At 45.6% G+C, this 27,377-nt stretch overlaps 2 protein-coding genes across 3 annotated transcripts in view; one reads left to right on the top strand and one right to left on the bottom strand.

Moving 5' to 3' along the window:
• Window positions 1-21,807, bottom strand: part of CENPT (centromere protein T) — an 82,275-nt gene extending 60,468 nt beyond the window's left edge. Inside the window, exons 1-4 of one of the 2 annotated variants that reach the window (XM_073581729.1) lie at window positions 21,670-21,807; window positions 16,025-16,129; window positions 10,097-10,211; window positions 9,858-10,002 (exon numbers count right to left, since the gene is read on the bottom strand). In XM_073581729.1, the coding sequence (XP_073437830.1) occupies window positions 9,858-10,002; window positions 10,097-10,211; window positions 16,025-16,125 (361 nt within the window). In that variant the 5' untranslated portion in view covers window positions 16,126-16,129; window positions 21,670-21,807. The other variant, XM_073581738.1, reaches the window with a different exon arrangement.
• Window positions 21,808-21,877: 70 nt separating this feature from the next.
• Window positions 21,878-24,486, top strand: THAP11 (THAP domain containing 11). The gene has a single exon (XM_073581775.1). The coding sequence runs from the start codon at window positions 21,905-21,907 to the stop codon at window positions 22,757-22,759; it is 855 nt and encodes a 284-aa protein (XP_073437876.1). The 5' UTR covers window positions 21,878-21,904; the 3' UTR covers window positions 22,760-24,486.
• Window positions 24,487-27,377: the final 2,891 nt, after the last annotated feature.

Raw genomic sequence — 27,377 nt, 5'->3', positions numbered from 1 at the left:
ATGTAACATCACCTAGAATAAAGTTTTGACTTGAAAACTGTTTGATTTCATTTTGTAATAAGCTGATAATGCTTATAATTTCACAATTCACCATTTTTTTGTTCAAAATAAAAAGGTTGAAAACTGCTGTGCATAATTTGGAACATGCATTTTGAGTGTTTCTTATTTTTAAAAATATACTGTTTTCATAGGCAGTTTGTTCAAAAACATTGCAATTATACTAGAATATTAGATGACTGGAAAATAACAATGACTGCAATTCATATAGGTAATGTAGAGAAAATAGGAGGAAATATTTTTTGCATAATAATTTGGAACACAGTGTAAGTTATGCACGTGACTACTTACGAAGTAAAATGCTGGTTTCCTGCCCTGTCGCCCCCAACGAAAAGAAAGGGCGAAACGCGCGTCATGGCTACATACCCATCATGTTTTTTGTGATAGATATGTCGCTCCATAACATGCAAGATAGCAACATATCAGCTACAAATACTGCAGATTAATTTAAACACAAATATCCTCCTCATATCTCTTATGATAGCACTTGTCTGTTAACAGTTTACAAGCGATGATCCATATATAAGTGTTTGGGTCTAAATCATGTACAACATACACTGCTCAAAAAAATAAAGGGAACATTAAACATACAAATGATTAATGTAAATCACAACGAATATCCCATGGAGGTCTGGATTTGGAAAGATACTCAAAATCAAAGTGGAAAATCAAATTACAGGCTGATTCAACTTCAGTGGAAATGCCTCAAGACAAGGAAATGATGCTCAGTAGTGTGTGTGGCCTCCACGTGCCTGTATGACCTCCATACAAGGCCTAGAAATGGTCCTGATGAGACCGCAGATGTTCTCCTGAGGGATTTCCTCCCAGATCTGGATTAAAGCTTCAGTCAACTCCTAGACAGTCTGTGGTGCAACGTGGCAATGGTGGATGGAATGAGACTAGAGATGAGCGAATAGCTTCGGATAGGTGCTTATCCGAATAGCTATAGCGCTTACCGAATAGCTGCATCAGAAACCCAGATACCTGGAGCGCTCCCCATAATCAGCTGTAAGGCTCCACAGCTGCATGTGTCCCGGCTCTGTGACAGTTAGGCTCTCCATGCATGTGTTGTGACTGTCACACAGCCACAACACATGCAGCTGCGGCGCCAATCAGCTGATTATCGGGAGAACTCCAGATACCCGGGTTTCCGATGCAGCTATTCGGTAAACGCTATAGCTATTTGGATAAGGAGTTATCCGAAGCTATTCGCTCATGCCTAAATGAGACATGATGTCCCAGATGTGCTCAATTGGATTCAGGTCTGGGGAACAGGCAGGCCAGTCCATAGCATCAATGCCTTCATCATGCAGGAACTGCTGACACACTCCAGCCACATGAGGCCTTTGCAATATCATGCACCAGAAGGAACCCAGGGCCAACCGCACCAGCATATGGTCTCACAATGGGTCTGAGGATCTCTTCCTGCTACCTAATGGCAGTCAGGCTACCTCTGGCAAGCACATGGAGGGCTGTGCGGCCCTCCAAAGAAATGCCTCCTCACGCCATTACTAATCCACTGCCAAACCTGTCATGCTGGAGGACGTTGCAGGCAACAGCACGCTCTCCATGGCATCTCCAAACTTTCACATGTGCTCAGTGTGAACCTGCTCTCATCCGTGCAGAGCACAGGGCGCCAATGTCAAATCTGCCAATCTTTGTGTTCTCTGGCAAATGTCAATCTCACTGTACAGTGTTGGGCTGTAAGCACAACACCCACTTGTGGACATCGGGCCTCATACCACCCTCATGGAGTCTGTTTCTGACAATTTGAGAAAACACATGGATGTTAGTGGCCTGCTGGAGGTCATTTTGCAGGGCTCTGGCAGTGCTCCTCCTGTTCCTCCTTGCACAAAGGAAGAGGTAGCGGTCCTGCTGCTGGGTTGTTGTCTGTCTCCCATTCGGCAATTTAAACTTTTACATTTAATTTTTTTTTTTCTAGATATTTTTAAAAACTTTTTTTTTTACTGGCTTCAATAGTCTTTATGGGAGACTAGAAGCTGCGATCATCTCTGCTTTGTGTAGTTAAAATGCTCTTCCGCAGTGAGTGCCAGCCACAGGTCGGCACTCATAGCTATCAGGCAATGACAACCACAGGGATCTCCTGCAGACCCCGCCTTGTCATGCCAACCCATCGCCGCTTCGCAATCATGGGACAAAGGTGCCGATGGGAGGAGTTAGTGACACGCTTCCAGAGCAATCATGTTAAATGCTGCTCTCAAAGACTGATAGTGGCATTTAACATGTTAACAGCCGCGGGTGGATTGTGATTCCACCCACGGCTGCTAGGAGCACATGACAGTGGGCTAAATCAGCTGGCATGTGCGGGAAAAGCTGTGGGCTCATCGCCAGAGCTCGCAACAAACAGGGGGAGGTGAACTATGACGTACTTGTGCGTCATAGGTCGTAAAGGGTTTAATGTTTCTATAATGAAGACTAATTAGTTTAATATACTTGTACTAGATGGTGGCCCGATTCTACAATATATATGCAGTTTATTTCTGAAGATTTAATAATAATGCAATAATGCACCCCCCAATCCTGATATGTATGGTTCTCTCACCCCCAATCCTGATATGCATGCTACCCCTCAACCCCCTATCCTGGTATGCATGGTCCCCTGACCCCCCCAATCCTGGAATGCATGGTCCTCTCACCCCCCAATCCTGGTATGCATGGTCCTCTCAACGCTCTTTCCTGGTATGCATGGTTCTCTTCTTCGGGGTATGCATGGTCCCCTCACCCCCCAATCCTGGTATGCATGGTCCTCTCACCCCCCAATCCTGCATGCATGATGCATGGTCCCCTCACCCCCCTATCTTGGTATGCATGGTCCCCTCACCCCCCTTTCTTGGTATGCATGGGCCCCTTACCCCCCCTTTCTTGGTATGCATGGGCCCCTCACCCCCCTTTTGCTGGTATGCATGGTCCTCTCACACCCCAATCCTGGTATGCATGGTATCCTTACCCCCCTTTCCTGGTATGCATGGTCCCCTCACCCCCCTATCCTGGTATGCATGGTCCCCTCACCCCCCTATCCTGGAATGCATGGTCCTCTTACCCTCCTTATGGGGTATGCATGGTCCCCTCACCCCCCAGTCCTGGTATGCATGGTCCCCTCACCCCCCTATCCTGGTATGCATGGTCCCCTCACCCCCCTATCCTGGTATGCATGGTCCCCTCACCCCCCTATCCTGGTATGCATGGTCCCCTCACCCCCCTATCCTGGTATGTATGCTCACCCTCACCCCCGTTTACAGGTATGTATGGTCCCCTCACCTCCCTTTCCTGATATGCATGGTCCCCTCACCCCTCAATCCTGGTATGCATGGTCCTCTTACCCCCCTTTTGGGGTATGCATGATCCCCTCACCCCCCTAGTCCTGGTATGCATGGTCCTCTCACCCCCAAATCCTGGTATGCATGGTCCCCTCACCCCCAATCCTGATATGCATGGTCCCCTCACCCCCAATCCTGATATGCATGGTCCCCTCACCCCCCTTTCCTGGTATGCATGGTCCCCTCACCCCCCTTCCTTGGTATGCATGGTCCCCTCACCCCCCTTTCCTGGTATGCATGGTCCCCTCACCCCCCTTTCCTGGTATGCATGGTCCCCTCACCCCCCTTTCCTGGTATGCATGGTCCCCTCACCCCCCTTTCCTGGTATGCATGGTCCCCTCACCCCCCTTTCCTGGTATGCATGGTCCCCTCAAGCCCCTATCCTGGTATGCATGGTCCCCTCAACCCCCTATCCTGGTATGCATGGTCCCCTCAACCCCCTATCCTGGTATGCATGGTCCCCTCAACCCCCTATCCTGGTATGCATGGTCCCCTCAACCCCCTATCCTGGTATGCATGGTCCCCTCAACCCCCTATCCTGGTATGCATGGTCCCCTCACCCCCCAATCCTGGTATGCATGGTCCCCTCACCCCCCAATCCTGGTATGCATGGTCCCCTCACCCCCCAATCCTGGTATGCATGGTCATCTGACCCCCCTTTCATGGTATGCATGGTTCCCTCACCCCCCTTTCCGTGTAGCCGCGACCAATCAGCGTCACGGCCTTCTGTCCGCGACCAATCAGCAACGCGGCCCTGTACAGAAATATTAAAAAATTTAAAAAAAGTAATTCTCACCTTCCGACGGCCTCCTGTCTTCTTTCCATGCGCCCGGCCTCACATTCCCAGTAATGCTTTGCGGCTTAGACCGCTGATGACGTCGGTCTTTTTTCTCGCTCTCGCGAGTGACGTCATCAGCGGTCTAAGCCGCAAAGCACTACTGGGAACGCGAGGCCGGGCGCGTGGAAAGAAGACATGAGGCCGTTGGAAGGTGAGAATAACTTTTTTTTATTTTAATTCTCTTTTTTACAGATTAAGGCCTGCTCCGGCCGCTGATTGGTCGAGGCCTGGCGGCCGCGACCGATCAGCTGCAGGCGCAACTTACCGTTACAAACAGCTGCGCCTGTCGCTGATTGGTTGCGGCCTGGCGGCCGCGACCGATCAGCGGCCCGCGATTTCGGTTACACACAGACACGATAAGGCGTATATATATATATATATATATATATATATATACACAGTTGTGGCCAAAAGTATTGACACCCCTGCAATTTTGTCAGATAATACTTAGTTTCTTTCTGAAAATGATTGCAAACACAAATTCTTTGGTATTATTATCTTCATTTAATTTGTCTTAAATTAAAAAACACAAAAAGAATTGTCCTAAAGCCAAATTGGATATAATTCCACACCAAACATAAAAAAGAGGGTGGACAAAAGTATTGGCACTGTTCGAAAAATTATGTGATGCTTCTCTAATTTGTGTAATTAACAGCACCTGTAACTTACCTGAGGCACCTAACAGGTGTTGGCAATAACTAAATCACACTTGCAGCCAGTTGACATGGATTAAAGTTGACTCAACCTCTGTCCTGTGTCCTTGTGTGTACCACATTGAGCATGGAGAAAAGAAAGAAGACCAAAGAACTGTCTGAGGACTTGAGAAACCAAATTGTGAGGATGCATGAGCAATCTCAAGGCTACAAGTCCATCTCCAAAGACCTGAATGTTCCTGTGTCTACCGTGCGCAGTGTCATCAAGAAGTTTAAAGCCCATGGCACTGTGGCTAACCTCCCTAGATGTGGACGGAAAAGAAAAATTGACAAGAGATTTCAACGCAAGATTGTGCGGATGTTTGATAAAGAACCTCGACTAACATCCAAACAAGTTCAAGCTGCCCTGCAGTCCGAGGGTACAACAGTGTCAACCCGTACTATCCGTCGGAGTCTGAATGAAAAGGGACTGTATGGTAGGAGACCCAGGAAGACCCCACTTCTTACCCCAAGACATAAAAAAGCCAGGCTGGAGTTTGCCAAAACTTACCTGAAAAAGCCTAAAACGTTTTGGAAGAATGTTCTCTGGTCAGATGAGACAAAAGTAGAGCTTTTTGGGCAAAGGCATCAACATAGAGTTTACAGGAGAGAAAAAAAAAAGAGGCATTCAAAAAAAAAACGCGGTCCCTACAGTAAAACATGGCGGAGGTTCCCTGATGTTTTGGGCAGCACTGCTTGACCGTGTGCATGGCATTATGAAGTCTGAAGACTGCCAACAAATTTTGCAGCATAATGTAGGGCCCAGTGTGAGAAAGCTGGGTCTCCCTCAGAGGTCATGGGTCTTCCAGCAGGACAATGACCCAAAACACACTTCAAAAAGCACTAGAATATGGTTTGAGAGAAAGCACTGGAGACTTCTAAGGTGGCCAGCAATGAGTCCAGACCTGAATCTCATAGAACACCTGTGGAGAGATATAAAAATGGCAGTTTGGAGAAGGCACCCTTCTAATATCCAGGACCTGGAGCAGTTTGCCAAAGAAGAATGGTCTAAAATTCCAGCAGAGCATTGTAAGAAACTCATTGATGGTTACCGGAAGCGGTTGGTCGCAGTTATTTTGGCTAAAGGTTGTGCAACCAAGTATTAGGCTGAGGGTGCCAATACTTTTGTCTGGCCCATTTTTGGAGTTTTATGTGAAATGATCAATGTTTTGCTTTTTGCTTCATTCTCTTTTGTGTTTTTTCATTTAAGACAAATTAAATGAAGATAATAATGCCAAAGAATTTGTGTTTGCAATCATTTTCAGGAAGAAACTGAGTATTATCTGACAGGATTGCAGGGGTGTCAATACTTTTGGCCACAACTCTCTCTCTCTATATATATATAGATGGTTTTTGGACGTTAATTAGCCTGAGAAAGTGTTGTAATTCATTGTATGAGTTTTGTGACGTTGTTACATATAGGACTCCACAAGGAAATGCGTTGTATTTATCCATCCATATTGACCTAGAAAATAGATCTTCTACCGGCTCTGCTCCATGCATGACTTTGCTGACTCCCCTCTGCCGCTCTATGACCCCAACGTTCTTTCCTTCTCTGTAAAGAACTGTCTCCACACTCACGACACCCCCACTCACACATACAGAAATCTATGTGCCATCAATACCCAGCTTATGAATAACATACAGTCATCGTTAGCTCCCATCTCCTCCCTTTGCTGCCCAGACTCCGCAATGTCACATTATAATAATACATTGCAGAGCTCCCTGGATGAAGCAGCACCGCCTACACCCAAAGACCCGACACAGACAGCAGCAACCCTGGCACGCAAGTTCTCTCCACCACTCATCAAGCTGTGCTGAGCATTTGTGGAGAAAAACACTTTTAGCAGAAGACGTCATCCACTATAAGTTCATGCTCAAAACATACAACTCTGCTCTCCATCTGGCCAAACAAGTCTACGTTCACCACCCCATCACATCTCTAGCCATCAATCCAAAACAATCCTTCGAAACCTTCCACTCCCTCCTGAGCCCTGAAATACAAGCGCCGGTCACCAACCTCAGCGCTGACTCACTATCTGGCCATGTATTTCCTACAACAAATCAACCACATACATCAGGACATTTTTTGCACAATCCCCTGATACCCCCGATAGACTGGATCCTCTCCTGTTCCACACCTCAAGCTCACTTTCCATCTTCGAGCCTGTGACAGAAGAATAAATGACCAGGCTCCTCACTTCTTCTTGCCCTACAACCTGCACCAGTGACCCCATTTCCTTACATCTCCTCCAGTCCCTCTCCCTGGCTGTCACTACGAACCTAACTAAAATATTTAACCTCTTTTTGTTCCGGTATCTTTCACTCTTCATTCAAACGTCAGCATAACTCCTTTACTTAAACTATCCTTCATGTAAAACTGCGCTGCTGCCTACAGACCTGTCTCTAATCTGCTCTTCATCACTAAACTCCTGGAACACTTGGTCCACTCCTGTCTCATCTGCAGTCTCTCCAATCACTCTCTTCTTGACCCTTTACAATCTGGTTTCTGCTCCTTACACTCTACTGACAATGCCCTTACTAAACTATTTAATGATCTACTAACAGCTAAATCTAATAGTCCCTGCTGATTCTCCTGGATCTCTCTGCAGCATCCAATACTGTGGATCATCAGCTCCTCCTCACTATGCTCCCTTCTATGGGCCTTAAAGGGAATCTGTCACCTATATTTAGTGATATCATGTAAAGATATCACTAAATTGTGCGTCCCATAAGGATTCTAGTCGGGCCTTTGACTCCCCCCCGACCCCGCACCTTTGAGGCATAAATACCTTTTTTAGCTTCTTGTGGATGCATGCAAATCACCGCGGTCCGGTCCGATGGGCGTGACTTAGGATTCTCCCCCCCACCTCCTCGGCTTGCTTCACGTAATCTTCGTCTGTGAATACCACAGACACCGTTGGTTTCCGCGCTTGCGCAATGTAAAGGCCCCCGACGCCTGCGCAGTATGCTTTGTCCGACTGTGGGCGAAGCATATAATCGCTACTGTGCAAGCGCCGGTATTTTCCAGCGCCGTCTATGCCCGGAAGTGTGTCCTGCATGTGAAGACTTCCGGGGCATAGATGGTGCTGGAAAATACCGGCGCTTGCGCAGTAGCGATTATATGCTTTACCCACAGTCGGGCAAAGCATACTGCGCAGGCGCCGGGGGCCTTTACATTGCGCAAGCGCGGAAACCAACGGTGTCTGTGGTATTCACAGACGAAGATTACGTGAAGCAAGCTGAGGAGGTGGGGGGGAGGGAGAAGAATCCTAAGTCACGCCCATCGGGCCGGACCGCGGCAATTTGCATGCATCCACAAGAAGCTAAAAAAAGGTATTTATGCCTCAAAGATGCGGGGTCGGGGGGAGTCAAAGGCCCGACTAGAATCCTTATGGGACGCACAATTTAGTGATATCTTTACATGATATCACTAAATATAGGTGACGATTCCCTTTAAGGACACCGTTCTCTCCTGTTTCTCCTCCTATTTCTTTAACAGCTCCTTCACGGTATCTTTTTCCGGATCTTCTTCCTCTCCTCTTTCCTTTACGGTCGGGATTAGACTCAGGCCTAGTCCCGTCCGTTTCTTTCTTTCCACCACCCTTATTGTACAAACCATCAGATTTGGTTTCCAGCATCATCTCCATGCTGATGACACTCAGCTATACACTTCTTCTCCTGACATCACCCCCTTCTTAATATAAAATATCAAGGATTGTCTGTCCGCTGTCTCTAACACCATGTCCTCCCTCTACCTGAAACTCTCCAAAAACTGAACTTCTCTTGTTTCCTCCCTCTACTAACAAACCTATAACCGATATTGCAATTACCTTGGGTAGTTCAACCATAACTCCTACGCAGCACACTCGCTTTCTTGGGGTCATATTTGACACAGAATTCTACCTTATTCCCTATATCTGATCACTCGCTCATGAGACCTGCATCTTAAAAACATCTCCAGAACCCGACCTTTTCTCCCCTTTGAATCTACAAAAACTGTCGCTCTCGATCACTCCGTCTGGACTCCATCAACTCTCTTCTGATTGATCTCCATCTAACCAAACTTTCTCCTCTCCAATCTATCCTGAATGCTGCCAGGGTCGTGTTTCTGCCCAGCCTCTTCATTTTATGCCTCCACCTTACACCAGTCATTACACTGGTTACCAATTCGTTACATAATACAATACAAACTTATCACTCTCATACACAAAGCTCTCCACAGTTCTGCACCCCCTACATCTTCTCTCCCCTCTCTATCACCGTACCAGTTCCATTAGTTCTGAATTTGATCTATTACTAACATCCACAATAATCCGACTTCTCACCTCCGTCTACAAAACTTATTTCATGCTGCGACAGTGTTCTGGGATGCACTATCCCAAATTATCAGACTAATACCTAGCCCCACATTTGTAAGTGTGCAATAAAAAACACATCTCTTTAGGCAGGCCCATCGCCTCACTTCACTAATCTAACTTTTCACTGTTCCCTCTTTCTAAGTTTTCCTCCGACTCTGGCCCTTCCTACTCATTTGTCTCCACATCCTCCAGCACTTGGTAACTTCACTTAGACAGATTACTGGTCGATGTCCAGATCATGCAGCTTTATATGAAAACCCTTATTATGATGGGCGGACCATACATGACAGCACGTTCTACCTCGTGTCCCCCCTATTCCCTTATAGATTGTAGCTTGCTAGCAGTACCCTCACTTCTCCTGTAACTGTTTTTATTGTCTGTACATGTCCCCACTTAATTGTAAAGCGCTGCGGAATAGGCTGGCACTATAAAAATAAAAATATTATTCCTATTGGGCATTCAGGCAGGGGAGATTTCCAGGAATCATGAGGGTCATCATTCTGGCAAGTAGTCTCGAAAATTACTAACAGATTTGCAGCCAGCGATCATGGACTCCTTACCACAAACTTACCATTTTCAATAATTTTTTTTAACAAGGTCCTTGGAGTAATGTCATCCAGATCCTCCATCAGAGGAAGAGCCCTTTTCCGTACAGATTTCACAGTGGCTCGGGAATTTGTATCCACCTTTCTTTTCAGAACTGGAGATTTGACACCCTGAGACAAAACAGGAAAAAAAAAAAAAAAACAGGAATTAGAATTTTGCTCTTTGAAGTCCATTTCCGTAACCTACAGGCAGATAAACATTTACCGATCTTCGAAGAGAACGTCTTAGTCTTTCCTTCATTTTAGTGCGCAAATTCATAGATGGCGAGGATGAAATTTCGTCTTGATGAGCAAAAGACATGGACGACTGCCCATTCCCCCTGAACGTACACAAAGAAGATTAGAAACGGAATAGGAAGCGTCAGAACGACAAGGGCGGGAACAATGGCGCATATTTACTGATGGCATCTGAAATTAAAGTACATTACACTAATGTCAGCTGCACGCGCCGATATCGTCAGGTTTGGTCGACAGTCTAATGAATACGGGTGTGCCGGAAAACCGATTGCTGTGGGGAAGACGGCGGAATATGTGGGCATTATAAAAATAAAAATATTATTACTAGATGGAAATAAGACAGCGAGGGCTCTCTAATAATGATGAGCGAGTGTGCTCGTTACTGAGTTTTACACGTATTTTGGGCGAGCTCAGAGATTAGGTTTGTGTCTCCACAGCTGCATGATTTGCGGCTGCTAGACAGCCTGAACACATGCAGGGATTGCCTGTTTGTTAGGGAGTTCCCACATGTATTCAGGCTGTCTAGCAGCCGCAAATCATGCAGCTGCGGAGACACAAACAATCTACGAGCTCGCCCAAGATACTCGGAGAACTCAGTAACTCACTCATTACTACTCTCTAATAGTGAAAACAAGAGCGCTCAGCTCAACTACAGACACCACACAGTCCACACAGGGTAATATGTGACCGGTATATATTATACAGTGACTACAGAGCCAGACAGCCTGTACAGGGTAATATGTTACCGGCATATATTATATAGCGACTACATACACCATCAGATGGTCCATACAGGGTAATATGTGACCGGCATATATTATTCAGTGACTACAGAGCCAGACGGCCTATGCAGGTAATATGTGACCGGTATATATTATACAGTGACTACAGAGCCAGACGGCCTATACAGGTAATATGTGACCGGTATATATTATACAGTGACTACATACACCATCAGACGGTCCATACAGGGTAATATGTGACCGGTATATATTATTCAGTGACTACAGACATCAGACGGTCCATACAGGGTAATATGTGACCGGTATATATTATACAGTGACTACATACACCATCAGACGGTCCATACAGGGTAATATGTGACCGGAATATATTATACAGTGACTACAGAGCCAGACGGCCCATACAGGGTAATATGTGACCAGTATATATTATACAGTGACTACTACAGAGCCAGACGGCCTATACAGGGTAATATGTGACCAGTATATATTATACAGTGACTGCAGAGCCAGACGGCCTATACAGGGTAATATGTGACCGGAATATATTATACAGTGACTACAGAGCCAGACGGCCTATACAGGGTAATATGTGACCTGTATATCACCCACAAAGCTCTCCACAGTGCGGCACCCCCTTACATCTCCTCCCTCATTTCTGTCTATCGGCCTAACCGACCGCTGCGCTCTGCAAATGACTTTCGACTAACCTCTGCACTAATCCGTACCTCCCACTCCCGACTCCAAGACTTCTCCCGTGCTGCGCCAATCCTCTGGAATGCTCTACCCCAAGATATTAGGACCATCCACAATTTGCATAGTTTTAGGCGCTCGCTCAAAACACATTTGTTCAGAGCGGCCTATCACATTCAGTAATCAAAGTCATGTTTGTGTGTGTGTAGCCCATTCACTATCTCCATCTAACCCCCACCCCCTGAAGATGGCTGGACCATCATTGTAAATACATCATTGTAAATACAAACCTGTGCTTTGTATCTCCCCCACCTCATTGTAGATTGTAAGCTCCACGAGCAGGGTCGTCTTATTTCGCTTTAATTATTGTATTGTTAACGTTGTTACTTATGACTGTTGTGTTTGAAACTGTTCAACTGTAAAGCGCTGCGGAATATGTTGGCGCTATATAAAGATTATTATTATTATTATTATACAGTGACTACAGAGCCAGACGGCCTATACAGAGTAATATGTGACCGGAATATATTATACAGTGTCTACAGAGCCAGACGGCCTATACAGGGTAATATGTGACCGGTATATATTATACAGTGTCTACAGAGCCAGACGGCCTATACAGGGTAATATGTGACCGGTATATATTATACAGTGACTACAGTGCCAGATGGCCTATACAGGGTAATATGTGACCAGTATATATTATACAGTGACTGCAGAGCCAGACGGCCTATACAGGGTAATATGTGACCGGAATATATTATACAGTGACTACAGAGCCAGACGGCCTATACAGGGTAATATGTGACCGGAATATATTATACAGTGACTACAGAGCCAGACGGCCTATACAGGGTAATATGTGACCAGTATATATTATACAGTGACTACAGAGCCAGACGGCCTATACAGGGTAATATGTGACCTGTATATATTATACAGTGACTACAGAGCCAGACGGCCTATACAGGGTAATATGTGACCGGAATATATTATACAGTGTCTACAGAGCCAGACGGCCTATACAGGGCAATGTGTGACCAGTATATATTATAGTGACTACATACACCATCAGACGGTCCATACAGGGTAATATGTGACCGGAATATATTATACAGTGACTACAGAGCCAGACGGCCCATACAGGGTAATATGTGACCAGTATGTATTATACAGTGACTACAGAGCCAGACGGCCTATACAGGGTAATATGTGACCAGTATATATTATACAGTGACTGCAGAGCCAGACGGCCTATACAGGGTAATATGTGACCGGAATATATTATACAGTGACTACAGAGCCAGACGGCCTATACAGGGTAATATGTGACCGGAATATATTATACAGTGACTACATACACCATCAGACGGTCCATAAAGGGTAATATGTGACCGGTATATATTATTCAGTGACTACAGACATCAGACGGTCCATACAGGGTAATATGTGACCGGTATATATTATACAGTGACTACATACACCATCAGACGGTCCATACAGGGTAATATGTGACCGGAATATATTATACAGTGATTACAGAGCAAGACGGCCCATACAGGGTAATATGTGACCAGTATATATTATACAGTGACTACAGAGCCAGACGGCCTATACAGGGTAATATGTGACCAGTATATATTATACAGTGACTGCAGAGCCAGACGGCCTATACAGGGTAATATGTGACCTGTATATATTATACAGTGACTACAGAGCCAGACGGCCTATACAGGGTAATATGTGACCGGAATATATTATACAGTGTCTACAGAGCCAGACGGCCTATACAGGGTAATATGTGACCAGTATATATTATACAGTGTCTACAGAGCCAGACGGCCTATACAGGGTAATATGTGACCAGTCTATATTATACAGTGTCTACAGAGCCACACGGCCTATACAGGGTAATATGTGACTGGTATATATTATACAGTGACTACAGAGCCAGACGGCCTATACAGGGTGATATGTGACCTGTATATATTATACAGTGACTACAGAGCCAGACGGCCTATACAGGGTAATATGTGACCGGAATATATTATACAGTGACTACAGAGCCAGACGGCCTATACAGGGTAATATGTGACAGCAGTGTTGTATATATGTGTGTGCTGTAGAGAGTGTACATAATGTACATGCTCTAAATTTATGTGTATAAACAAACCCCAACAGTAGATTTATTTCCTCCCTATTCTAGCCTACAGTATTATAACCAGTGATGTTGACCCCCTCCTTCACTGCTTCACACCTCCTATTTCCTGCTTTCTGTAATTGAGGTTCATCTTGAAGTCCGAAAAATACAATATATCCTGCATGGTGCACTCCCAGCAGTCTCGGCGCATCCTGCTCCATGCACGCCCAGCAGTCTCGGCGTATCCAGCCTGGTGTATGCAGCTGTCTTAGGTCAGATCACTGAGCTCTTATATAAAGGAGAAATATTTGACCAGATTCGTGAAACTGTCTAACTACAAAAAAAAAAAAAAAAAGCATCCAATTAGAACTTTCATTTTACCAGTGCCGAACACAAAATGAAAGCTGCTCTCCGATTGGTTATTATGTGGAGCAAAAGGCAGTTTTTCATTTGGACAGTTTAATTAGCATTCAACTACATTTTAGCTGCAGGAGGGATCTCATAGGTGATGACGTCATCCTATAGTTCACAGAATGACGGAGACTGACTTCCTGTCTCCACATTAGTGCATGTACTGGACTGGTTGTCATTGGGATCACAAAACCCAGAATGGGGATATGTATGGATGTGACCCAGCGAGAATATGGATGGTGAGTAAGCGTGAAAAGGAGACAACCCCTTTAAGACTGGGGTAAAGACTGAAGGGCATGCTGGAGGAAGATGCACCACATTCATTAAGAGGCATCTTACAACCACCAGGTGCCATCCACTAGTAGCGTACGGCAGTCAGGGGCTGGTGTACATTCCTGTCGTATTCTGCGCTACCTTTGCGGCATAAATGATGAAATTATCGGGCATGTCCCATCCACTCGCCGCACACTTTTCAAAAAGTTGACTTAAAGTTGTACAAACTTTTGAGTAACCTGGAGGTGAGCAAACAACTTGTGACAATTCAAGGAGCTTTTCGCCAGAATTCTGCTGGAAACTGCTTGATGAATCGGGACCATTTAGGAGCACCAGGTGCCCACTTGTAAAAATAACATATAGGACAACTCATTTAACATAGTTAAGTGGCTCAGTATAATTATGGCAACTAAATATTTATATTGTTTTTTGGTTTTATATGCTTATAAAGTACCTGTTCTTGCTCACAAAACTTGCAGTAAATCATGATTTTACTCTCCACTTCCCCCACAAATGTATTTATTTTAAGTACATACCAGTATTATATGTTCAGGAACTGCCCTGATTCTCTCCCTCTATAACTACTGCTTTGAAGTGTGCAGTTCCTCTCCATCAGCATTCTGCCAGAACTATAGGTGCAGGAAGCTCCCTTCCCTGACTTCTCAGCATGCATTCATTATCCTATGCCAGGGGTCCTCAAACTACGGCCCGCGGGCCGCATGCAGCCCTCCAAAGACTTTTATCCGGCCCCTGGCCAGGCCGACTTTGAGCTCATGAACTGCACTGCAGTTCAGTGTCGGCGGGCCGTGTAATTGCGGGCGGGACGAGGCGCCGAGGAAAGGCGCAGCACAGTGCACAGGTGAGGCTGCATCGATGGGCACTGATCAGGCTGCATCGATGGGCACTGATCAAGCTGCATCGATGGGCACTGATCAAGCTGCATCGATGGGCACTGATCAGGCTGCATCGATGGGCACTGATCAGGCTGCATCGATGGGCAGTGCAGTCTGTATGTCTCTGTGTGGGCAGTTTTATTGCTGGTATATTGTTTTTGTAGAGCTGTATATATGTTGGTATTTTACTAATAGCAATTTTGAATCCCTAGGAAACAATGATATCAAGAAAGAGAAAAAAATTGACTCGAAGTGTAGGATATTCGAAGAACCCAAAAAATCGGTAAGTTTGATGATTTAACTTCATTTTTAATATTGTATTTGTTCCTATTTTTGTTTTATTACTTCTAAATAAGATATGTGCAGTGTGCACAGGAATTTATTCATAATTTTTTTTACACTATATTCCGGCCCTCCAACGGTCCGAGGGACCGTAATCTGGCCCCCTGTTTAAAAAGTTTGAGGACCCCTGTCCTATGCCTTGCCTGCCCTGTACTGAAAGCTCGCCTCTCCGTTATGCCTGTATACAACTTATCAGACAGGAGAGCAGGAGCAGCGAGACAACGACCCACCCACCCCTCAACCTGTAATCCGTCTCGTCATCTCTGCTGCTACTGAGGGATTACACTTGACAACAGACAGAAGATGGCGATTTAAAAGGAGACACCCAGGATGGCAGTTTGGAGGATTTCTTTTTAGGGGGGGCAGAGAGACAACATCATTTAAGAAGAGGGTTTACGTACCTTTTAGATTTATTCTTCACCGCTGTACGAACTGGTTCAGTTGCTAGTATTCCTCTGAGCAAAGAACGTGTGGTAAGATTGGCTGCAGGGGAGCCTTCCATTTTGCTGAAAGTAATTTAAAAAAATAAATAAATAATTACGGATCGGGCCCAGATTTATTACAGGCCGCACATTATGGTACAACTCATGGGGACAGTTATAAAAATCTCCCCCAAGAAGGTTGTCAGATACAGCCAGTCTACCAGACTCCCCGCAGAGGCGGCTTCCTCCTCCAGACTCAGAGATGACTAGGTGTAAGGAGGGAACTGTAGATGCTGGGGGCAAGGACCCAGTCAGCTCTATTATGCAGCCAGGAGGCCAAAGTTCCTCTGTAACTGGGACTAACAGATCAGTCCCCATTATAGGGGAAATCAGCAATAAATAAGAATAATGTGTTCATGTTAAAATTAAGTCCGGGGGGGGGGGGGCATTGGCACAATGTGTACAATAAATGAAAAAAAAAAATACTGTTAAAGCAAAAATCAAAAACAAAAGACACTGCCAGCCCAAATCGCTATTTACAGCCCCACACGAGTCAAAAAGAGAAAAATATGTCCAATGTATAAAAATAATATCTCTGGAGACGAGAACACAACCTATGATGTGTTAGGCTACTTTCACACATCAGGTTTTCGGCGTCAGGCGCGATCTGGCGTCGTGCCGGATCCGGCAAATGTTTTGTAAAACCTGATGTGCCGGATCCGGTTTTCTGCCGGATTCGTCTTGTTCTTGACAGACAAAACCGGATCCGTCTCATCCGGTTCATCCGTTTTTCTATCAGTTTTTCGACGGATTACGCCGGATCTGGTTTTTAAAATTGACCCTTGTGGCCTTCCGAACGGGATTGGCTACTGGAAAACTATATATAGCATGTTCCTACCAGGGCTGTGGAGTCGGAGTCGGAGTCGTGGAGTCGCAGTTGGAGTCGGTATAAAATGGACCGACTCCGACTCCTAAAATATATAATAAATTGGGCACAGTAGTTCAATGCAGGATGTGCTGAATATTTTTTCATAGGAGTTTGGGAAAGTTATGAAATGTCCTATAAATGGCTGTTCTATTCCTGATCTAAGGCTACATTCACACACAGCGTTTTTCCTGTGTTTTTTGAGGATACGTTTTTCAGCTGCAAAAGTTGATCAACTTTTTAAAAAACTGCATCACCTGAAAGGTTTTTGAGCTCATAGATAATGTTTTCAATAGCAAAAACAGATTAGAAATCTGCTCTATCTATCCATTTATCCATATCTGTCTATCCATATCGTATCTGTACCAAAAAGAATGAAAACCGGGTAGTACACCAATATATATTCTGTTCTATCTAAATATCTTGATTATTGGATCATAAAAATGATTAAATGTCTGAGGTTCACATTGTACTACAATAAATTTTTCACTTAAATATAAGCAATATGTGTGGGAGTCGGAGTCGTGGAGTCAGAGTTGGAGTCGGTGTAAGGGAAATTGAGGAGTCGGAGTCGCAGGTTTGGCTTACCAACTCCTCAGCCCTGGTTCCTACAGCCCTTCTTTGACAGGTTGTAGAGGAGAAAGTGCAGGTTGGAGAGAAGAGCAAGTTACTGGCGAAGATGGATGTTGTCATTGGAAATATTACCACTAGAAGTTCTGTGACGGTTTCAGTAATGAGGGACAATTTTGCACTATACTTTATGTCACCTCAAGGCAGAGTACACTGGCAGGATGACAGAGTGTGAAAGATTTGTGCCCTAACCAAACTTGTGTACCTTCTGGACCAACAGTATATACCTTTGCCAACCAAAGTTGGCTATCTTGTCATGGTCTTACTATTTTTAGCTTTAGGCCACAGGTGTGTACCTGGTTGTGTTTTATGCAAAGTATTTCACCTTTTAACAAAAGTTGTGTACATTGTTAGGAAATCACCAACAATAAACACAACTTTTCAGGTGAAATACTTTGCTTCAAACACAACCAGGAACACAACTGTGGCAAAAAGCAAAAATTTACCCACAGTTATATACCTGGTTTTGAATACCTTTTAAATACCCTGTATTTAACCTTTTTTTTAAACATATTTCGCCGCAGAAAGAAATGACAGACAACCAGTGTAAACAATAATTTAACTTTTATTTAAAATATTTTTTTTGTGTAAACTGTTTTTAAAGTTAAAAAAACTTTTTTAATAAAGGTTTGAAACCAACCAAATGGGCATTTTTATTACAAAAAAAACATTATAACTCGGTGTAGTGTGGGGTGGAAATACTGCTGGAGGGGCTGCGGGACACTTCGACAATGGGAGTGTGGAGAGAGGACTGGGATCGTGGTGGGGAAGGAACAGTTAGAGGTGATGGTGTGGAAAAAGCTACAGAATGGGTGGACATGTGGGAGGCAGAAGAGGTGGTGGGCGGTGGAGTGGAGGGTTGGGCAGGGACTGTAGGAGCAGATGATGTTGACGGAAAGTTGTATGGGGAAGGAGTTCGGTACGGGGAAGGAGTTTGGTACGGGGAAGGAGTTTGGTACGGGGCAGGTTGCTGGAAGTGGGGAGATGTCTGGTACTGGGGAGGTTGCTGGTACTGGGGAGGTTGCTGGTATGTAATAGGAGGGGGAGGATGGAAAGTGGCTGGAGGGGGTGCAGATGTAATAGGAGGGGGAGGATGGAAAGTGGCTGGAGGGGGTGCAGATGTAATAGGAGGGGGAGGATGGAAAGTGGCTGGAGGGGGTGCAGGTGGAGGAACTACAGTGGTGGGAGGTGGAGGTTGGGAGGTAACCTGCTGTAGAGCACCGTGGCACGAATGCATTACATGCATCTGCTGGATAGGAGATAGTGTTGCCATGCGCTCCACAACAGACCTGAAAAAGGTGTGGTTTGGCGAAGATCTTGCTTCTGAATGCATGGTTTGCAGAAGTGTCTTCACCTCCAGAATGCTGGAGTTGATCTGCTGAAAGCCTGCGGAGATTTGCTCTGACAAGACTTTGAGACAGTTCTGGAAAGATGCATTCAGATGCAAGAACTGTGGCGCATAACTCTTTTCCTGACCCCTCTGCCGCTGCCGCCCAGTACCCGCAGGTGTACTAGAGGTGGCAGGGGCAGAAGGGTGGGGTAAAGGGAAAGCGATCTCCTCACCAGCAGCTTCATGTAATGTAGGCGGCCACGATGCTCCTGTGCTGGTGGATGGGACAGATGGGTCGAATGTGTGGGAAGGCTGGGAAGGTGCAGATGTACCGGGGCGGTCGAAGTGTCCCTCGGTGCCGGTCTCCTCAGGGATCGCCTCAGAAGGGTCCAATCGTGCAGGCTCCCGAGTGCTGCTCACCGTGCTGTGGAATAAAGAGAAAAAAAAACAAATTAAAATAGTGACATGGTATGGCCCTGGCTGAAAAAAAAAAAGTTACATCTAACATTTTTTTTCACATGTGGTGTGTAATATTTACCTTCTAGTGACCATTGTTTTCCGGAGGAACGACAGGGCTTGTGCGTACTTGTACTTGCTCCTGCGTCCTCCAGATCCACTTGGGGCCCGCATCTCTTTATTGAACTCCTTCTTGAAACGATCCCTCACAGACCGCCACCGATTCACAATTCTGTTCCCTGAAACGAGAAAGGAGTGGTTAGTATACAACATCAGTGTTTCACAAACTCCAGTCCTCATGGTCCCCAGGGGTCATGTTTTCAGGATTTCCATAGTAAATAGAAATCCTGAACACATGATCCGTGGGGACCACGAGGACTGGAGTTCGGGAAACACTGGTTTACATCAAGCAACCGGTACTGTATATACTTACGCTCTTTAATCTGGGCCCGAACATCGAGGTCCTCCCAGCGGCCCACAAGGAGCAAACAGATTTCCTCCCAGAGTCGTCGGGTAACGATAAGGTCAGCGTGGCGGCGGTCAGCCATATTTCAGAGCGGCTCCCTTTCTCTGACGAGATCGATGAGGTGGTCCACATCGAGTCCTCCATCCTCACCGTCAGAGTCGGGAGCACGCTGTGAAGGCTGTTAAAGAAAAAGACAAAAATAACATAATTAGCCTCCACAAAAGAAATGAAATAAAAAGTGCAAAAAAACAAAGCAAAAATATTTATACTTACACGCTGGTGACCGCCGCGTTGCTGTCGCCGACGACCCTGGGAGGCACTGCGAGGACCTCTTGGCCGAGCACCAGATTGGGAAGACTAGAGAAGAAAACAAAAAATGTTATGTCTTTGGATGTAGGCATTTGTTTGCTGTGTGTGGTCTGCAGAACATTGTTTTCTATGTGTTGTGTGTAGTGTGATGTTGTGTTTCTGCGTTTGATGCAAAAAACTTACCAATTGTGAGCCCACTCCAGGTGTCTGTCCACCCCTTCCTTCTTCTTCTGGGAGCTCCTCTTCATCTTGTGAATCCTGTTTTGAAATAAAAGGCAATGAATAGACATATATTACAGAGAAGATGGATTTTGGAAATAAAAACTTACCGTCAAACGCTGACGATGCGAGGGAGGGCTCCCAGAAGATGATGTGCTGTCTTCCTGGTGGCCACACTCCATGCCTGTGGGTGGTGTTCCAGCTGCTGCCATTGCTGCTGCTGCTGCATCTATTGGGCGGCTGTTGAATAAAGAGAAACAAAGGGCCAATGAATATCTTGATATTCAATAGCCCTAGTTTGGAGGAATGGGGGATTTGATAATTACCGTCTCTCATCTGCTGCTGGCCTCCCCTCCTCAGCATGTTGCATTTGCTGCTCCATTTGGGGTGGTGGTGGTGCTGATGGTGCTGCAGTGGTCTTCTGCCTTCTCCTGCTGCGCTTGGTTGCTTTCTTGGGTGGCATGTTGGGTGTGGCTGTGGGTCCCACTGTCTTGCTTTTATATATGTCTTGTGGGCAGAGCTACTGAGCATGCTCAGACCAAAAAAACGGATCCGGCCACCGGATCCAGCTTTCGCCGGATCAGGCGCATTGCGGCGCTCATAGGCTTTCATTGTGTGAAAAAGACGGACGCGCCGGATCCGGCGTGTCCGGCTTTTTCGCCGGAGACAAAAAACGTTACAGTAGCCGTTTTTTCCAGACGCCGGATCGCGACACATTGCCGGATCCGGCGAAAACCGGATGAAACGCATGGCCATCCGGCGCGATCCGGCGCAAATGCAAGTCAATGGGGGGGAAACCGGATCCGGCATTGCATTACGCCGGATCCGGTTTCTGTCAAAAGCGCCGGATCGCGCCTGACGGCGAAAACCTGATGTGTGAAAGAGGCCTTAGCGGATCCTCGATGGTCAAAAAAGAAAAAAACGATTTCTCATTTTACTTCACATTTTCTCCAATATTATAAAAAAAAAAAAAAAAGTAAAAAATAACCTCAAAATTGACAATCACACGTAAAAGGAAACAAACAAAAGAAAAATTTAACTGTGTGGAAAAAAATAACAAAAATGAAGACGTTAAAGGCACATGAATGATAAAAGCCCAGAATGTGTCAGTCAGGGGTGAGGAAGGAGACGGTCCAGTCATGAAAAGGTTAATACTTTTTTGTTTTCAGCCCTGTCCCTCCTCTTGGAAGCGAGTGACTAAGTGTAGAAAGTGACTATTGCCGCATTCCCGGGGCTGGGGAGGGGACACAGGGCGCCGTTATAGCGCCATGACACCGCTCCGAACCTACCGGACCTTCTTCTACTCTCCGACCGACACAGACGCTCCCGCTGGTTCCTACTCTCGCGATATCTCGCACCGGAAGTTGCCCGCGGTGCATTGTGGGAGCCGTAGTCCTTTCCGCCGAGGCCTCTCCGACGTCTTCCGGAAGTGAAGGGTGTGATGGGATATGTAGTTTCCGCCGTCCGCTCTCCGTGTCCTGCAGCATCCCCGATGTTGGCGAGTTGCCGCTGCTAGTTGCAGTGATGCCGGGCTTCACCTGCTGCGTCCCCGGATGCTACAGCAACTCTCACCGGGATAAAGGGCTGCACTTTTACACGTTCCCCAAGGACCCGGAGCTGAGACACTTGTGGCTGAAGAACGTGTCCCGGGCTGGAGTCACCGGCTGCTTCAATACTTTCCAGCCCACTAACGGGCACCGAGTGTGCAGCCTGCACTTCCACGGGGGGCGCAAGTCCTACAGCATCAAGGTGCCCACCATATTCCCCCTGAGAGGGGTCAACGAGAGGAAAGCCCGCCGGGGCAATGCCGGGGAGCGCTCCCGAAAGCGCCACCACCAGCCCAGCTACTCCACGGGGGCCACCACGGTGCTGGTGACGGGGCTGCCGGAGCAGGAGGTGCTGGAGCTGACGGCGGGAGGGGCGGAGATGATGCTGCTGGGGGCCGCGCCGGACCTGGAGGGCAGAGCCGCCACCGCCGATCATCCTATGGGGTCGGAAGCCAACCCGGTGAACCTGACGGTGAAGCTGGACCCCTCCGGATCGGGACTCGGCGCGCACTTCTCCCCGGTGACGGCGCACCAGCAGCTGCAAGTGGTGGTGGTGGGAGAAGAGACCTACCCCATGCCCGAGTACTACCCAGCCCCTCAATACGCCGACCACTCCTACTCCATGTCCTCCGGGACCACCACCGAAGAGCTGCTGCGCAAACTCAACGAGCAGCGGGACATCATCGCCCTGATGGAGGTGAAGATGAAGGAGATGAAGTCCAGCATCCGACACTTACGACTCACCGAGGTGAAGCTGCGAGAGGAGATCCGGCAGAAAGACAAGGTCCTGTCTATGACCGCCGCCAAGAAAAAACTGGAGGGCAACTCCTAAGGCCACCAAGTGACTTCTGTTGGAGGTTCTGCACCTGAGGATGGCTTGGGTTGGGGGGGAAGGGGGGTGGTTTGCCTTTTTTTTTTTTTTTTTTTGAGTTACTCTCCCTAAACAACGAGGAGTTTAGATTGGAGAGTTACTGCTGGAAGATGACAACCTCAAGGTTTCATTTTATGGAGTTTTTGGAGGAGAAACTCTTTAAAATAGTACCGTAAAAACTGTGGATTCCCATACGGATGAATAGAAATTGAGTTTTCATAGGCTTTTTTGGGAGAGTTTTCACTCTATAAACTCCTGGACACACTTGTTTTGTTTTTTTTTTTGTTCTATTTTTAATTTATTTTTTTTTTTTTAATTTTTTTTGTTTCAGAAAATAGCATAAAGTCTCCAAAAACCATAAGGAGTTTTTTAAAGAAAAAAAATTAATTTCTGCACCACAAACTCCTGAATTAAAGAAAAAAAAAAAACCTGTGCGAACACACTCCTAAGGAGAAGTTTTCCAGTTTTTTGGGGGTTTTTTTCAGAGCAGATCAGTTTAAAAAAAAAAAACTCTTCCTATTCACTTGTATTGGAAACCCACTTTGATCAATCTAAGGAGTTTTTTTTTCTTTCCTGAAAAGGTTTTTTCAAAACGCTTCATAGGAAGAAAAAAAAAAAAAAGTGCATGTCATCATTTTGAATCTCTTGCAAAATAGACACTGTCCAATCGAAAGGATGCGGGAAAAAAAAAAAACTTCCCCTAAAAACTATATGCACAAATTTTTTTTCATTAATGCTTTCAAAATCCTCAATTTTTTTTTTTAAGCACAAACCACTTCAGGAAACTTTACCCTTTTTAGAGAGGTTTTTCATCTCCTGAAGAGTTCTGGAAGGGTTTTTTTTTTTGTTTTTTTTGTTTTCTCTGCAGTCGTTTAATTGGCCCAGTTTGGAAAAAGAGACATGGACTTTGTTTTTTTTTTTTTTTTGTTTTTGCTTTTTTTTTTTTTTAAACCCTTTTCAGGTGGGAAAATAAAAGTAAAAAAAATAACATCTCATGAACCTTCAAAAGTTTTTTGAGAAGATCCGCTATAAAAATAAAAATTCCTCAGTGTGAACATAGCCTTGGAAAGCGGTTTCCACTAGAAAAACTTTGTTTTTGACCGTTAAAAAAAAAAAAATAAGCTTGGTGTGAACAAAGCCTAAGACTTTCATGGTCGGGCGGCGACGATCTTGTGAGAAGGAAGCCTAAGAATGTAATCTCCAAGCTGTAGATGTCGATGCGGAAAAGTCCACCATGGTACAAAAGTCGTGAAAGATGTATTTAGCTGTTACATTTTGTCTTTTGCATGCGTGTTGTATTCCGTGACACCGGAGGGACTAGGAGAATTTTAGGTTCAGTTTTCCTTGGAGAGGAGACTTTTTTTCTTTTTTTTTTTTAAGAGACTGAGATGAATTATGATGCACTTATTCAATATTGTTCTGCAAAGTTGTGTGTTTTTTTTTTTTTGTTTTTTTTTCAATCTTTAAGGCCAAAAATAATTTCCAATGGTCTTTCAGGACATCCGCAGGTAAAGGTCAAATTGATTTGTGGATGGATTGATCTTGCCGGACGCTGCCGTCGCCATCTCTATCCTATGGAAAGGGACTATGGACGTATACAGTGTATACTGCATGTGGAAACATTGGTAAAGACTGGTCTGAGAATCCTTCATGGGGTTTTTTTTTAATAAAAGTTTATTTTGACGGTAGATTTTGAGGTCGGAGCTGGTTGGTCCTACGGTGATATTTTTAGGCAGCGATTCTCTCCTACAGCGTGGTGCCGAACACTTACAACCGTTGGGATGTGTTGCGTAAGATTGATGCGATGAGTGGGAAACGGTGACTTGATTAAAGGGGTCGTCTGGCCTTAGGGTACGTGCACACGCTGCGGATTAATCCGCACGGATTTTGCAAAAACCGCAGATAATCCGCAGGTCCAAAGACCTGCGGATTATCTGCTGTTTTGCCTGCGGTTTGGTCCTGCGGATTCACTATCTCCACAATGGTGGAGATAAGAACCCGCAGCGGTTTCCGCTGAAAGAATTGACATGCAATTCTTTCTGCGGATTCAAAACCGCAGCAAATCCGCGCGGATTTTTCCACAGCGTCGGCACAGCGGTTTTTTATTTCCATTCATTTGAATGGTACTGTACACCGCAGCTAAAACTGCTGCGGGTCCGCAGCGGCCAAAAACGCTGCGGAATCCGCAGCGTGTGCACACAGCCTAAGGCTACAGGTCTTCAGGCACTTTATGTGGTTTGCTATGTGACTGCAGACTTAGGAATCTTCACATGGCGCGCACTGTGTGGATTCTCCGGTGTCGGGCGCTTGACTGCAGGTATGCGATTTCCATACATGTGGTCACATGCAGACTAGATGTGTGCAACCTCACTCAGTGCAAGTGTATTGAGCTAGGCCGAACACGTCTAGTCGGAATGCTTCCAGAAGTGTGCAAATTACATACGTGTGGCCACATGCAGACTAGGTGTGCGCGACCTCACTCAATGCAAGTGTATTGAGCTAGGCCGAACACGTCTAGTCGGAATGCTTCCAAAAGTGTACAAATTACATAAGTGCGGTCACATGGTTGGCACCGGAGAATTCTCACAGTGCATGTTGTGAGGATTCACAAGTCTGCAGTCACATAAAGGCTGAGCAATTCCTTTAAAGCAAATCTTGTCACCATTCCCATTTTGAGACCAGCATAATGTAAGGGCAGAGATGCCCAATTCTAGTAGGCTTGAGGGAGTTGGCTAAAGTTAGTTGTATCTGCTGCATCTGTGCTAGTCTTCTCAGTGTTGCGTTTGCTCAATGACTACCTTTGGCTATCAATGCCCCCCCCCCATGACTGACAGCTTTATGGCTACAGAATCTGTCATGGGTGGTCATTGCTAGCTAAAGCTCATCATTCAGCAGACTCAACACTGAGAGGACTAGCAGAGGTACAGCAGTAACTTGAGCAAACTCCAGCAAGAAGCCCAGTAAGTGACACTATTGGAATCATTGACACTGCCCTTAATTCATGCTTCTGTCAGATGTGGAATCATAAACCTGGTGATGGATTTTGCTTAAAGGGTTAGTCCCCACCTTAAAGGGAGTCTAACAGCACAAAATAACTGTTCAGGTCAAGCACATGTGCTCAGTGATCCCTTGACATGGCCAAAAGCTTTAGTGCACCGTCCCACCTGCTTGCTTTCAGTCTAGCTCTGCTCTTCTCTTCATTGACAGCTCCGACTTTACAGGAGCCAGTGAAGAGCGAATTATGTGAAAAACGAGTAGATAAAAGGGTGCACTAATCTGACCACTAAGGGGCGCTCCAGCGGCTGGGTAGTTTTGAATAGTAATTTTGTGCTCATAGATTCTGTTTAATAGTTATCTCCTATTCAGACTTATGGAGGGTCCCACATCAGTCCAGAGTGCAGGGCTGGTAAATGCCTCATTGTGGTGTCCGCACATCCGTGCCTTCAGAACCATTCACTGTTTATAGAATGGTGGGAGCGCAAAAAAGTCAAATACTGTGCTTGACTATTTCTGGCACTCTCAAAGGGTATGAAGCTGTGGGAGGGCTTATTTTTTCAAGGCACTGTTTTGGGATTACATTTAACATAAAACCTAATTTTTACTAACCCTTTATGGGAAGGACTAGATGTTTTTGTTTTTTCACTTATATTTTATCACTTTTTTTTTCGTTGCAATTAAATGTTTGCGTGTCGCCTTATTCTAAGATAAATAAGTTTTACATTTTTCCATCAATGAAGCTGTATGAGGGCTCGTTTTTTGACTAATTGGCTGTAGTTCTCAGTAGTGTGTGTATATATGTATATAATATATATATATATATAATCTCTGGCAAAAATTAAGAGACCACTGCACAGTTTTAAAAAACTCAGCTTCTCTCCATGTCTGACAGCCATTCCATTCCAGTGTCAGTTGAATTCCAACCAGAGTACACCTCATTCTACCTATTGTGTGTATGATTAAGTGATCACCTGCACCAAATCTTATTTAATGAAGGAAAGTATAAAAAACCCTGCTGTGGTGTTCACAATCCTCTTGCAATAGGACAAGCTGGATGGCAAAACAAGTGCTAGTAACTCACTTCCTCATCCCCGTCCAACTCTCCTGTCACCCATGTCCAGCAACCTGCGCACCCCCGCAGAAACCTCCCACACCTAGACACCTACACGCTCTCTGACTCTATTCTAACACTGGCATCCATATCCTCACTCCACGACACAACCAGGGCCTCTGCTTTCTACAATGCCGCTCTCACATCAGCTATTAGCCCTGATGAAGTGAGCTGGGACAGCTCAGGAAACGCGTAGGCACCAATAAATTTCCTTGAATCATACTTACAGCAGCGCAGTGTATCATTGCACCTTAAAGCCATCATCACCCCTCATTAATGGCAGAGTGTGACGTATCAACGGACAGCCCTGGCACAATAACACCACTAAGAAGCTCCGCCAAATGTCCAGGGCTGCAGAGCGGCATTGGAAGAAAACAAATTCGCAAGACGACTACACTGCATTCAAACAGGCAACACTCGCTTTCAAATCTGCCCTCACCTCTGCTAAAAAGGCCTACTTCACAACCCTCG

The sequence above is a fragment of the Dendrobates tinctorius genome, unplaced genomic scaffold (genome assembly GCF_039654945.1).
Source record: "Dendrobates tinctorius isolate UK_male_01 unplaced genomic scaffold, ASM3965494v1 ptg000009l, whole genome shotgun sequence".
Taxonomy (NCBI): domain Eukaryota; kingdom Metazoa; phylum Chordata; class Amphibia; order Anura; family Dendrobatidae; genus Dendrobates; species Dendrobates tinctorius.
The sequence above is the reverse complement of the archived record's forward strand: the minus strand, read 5'-3'. Positions and strand labels throughout refer to the sequence as shown.

Bases quoted from the DNA above. Each gene is read 5' to 3' on its own strand.
- THAP11 (XM_073581775.1), top strand. From the start codon at position 21,905: ATGCCGGGCTTCACCTGCTGCGTCCCCGGATGCTACAGCAACTCTCAC.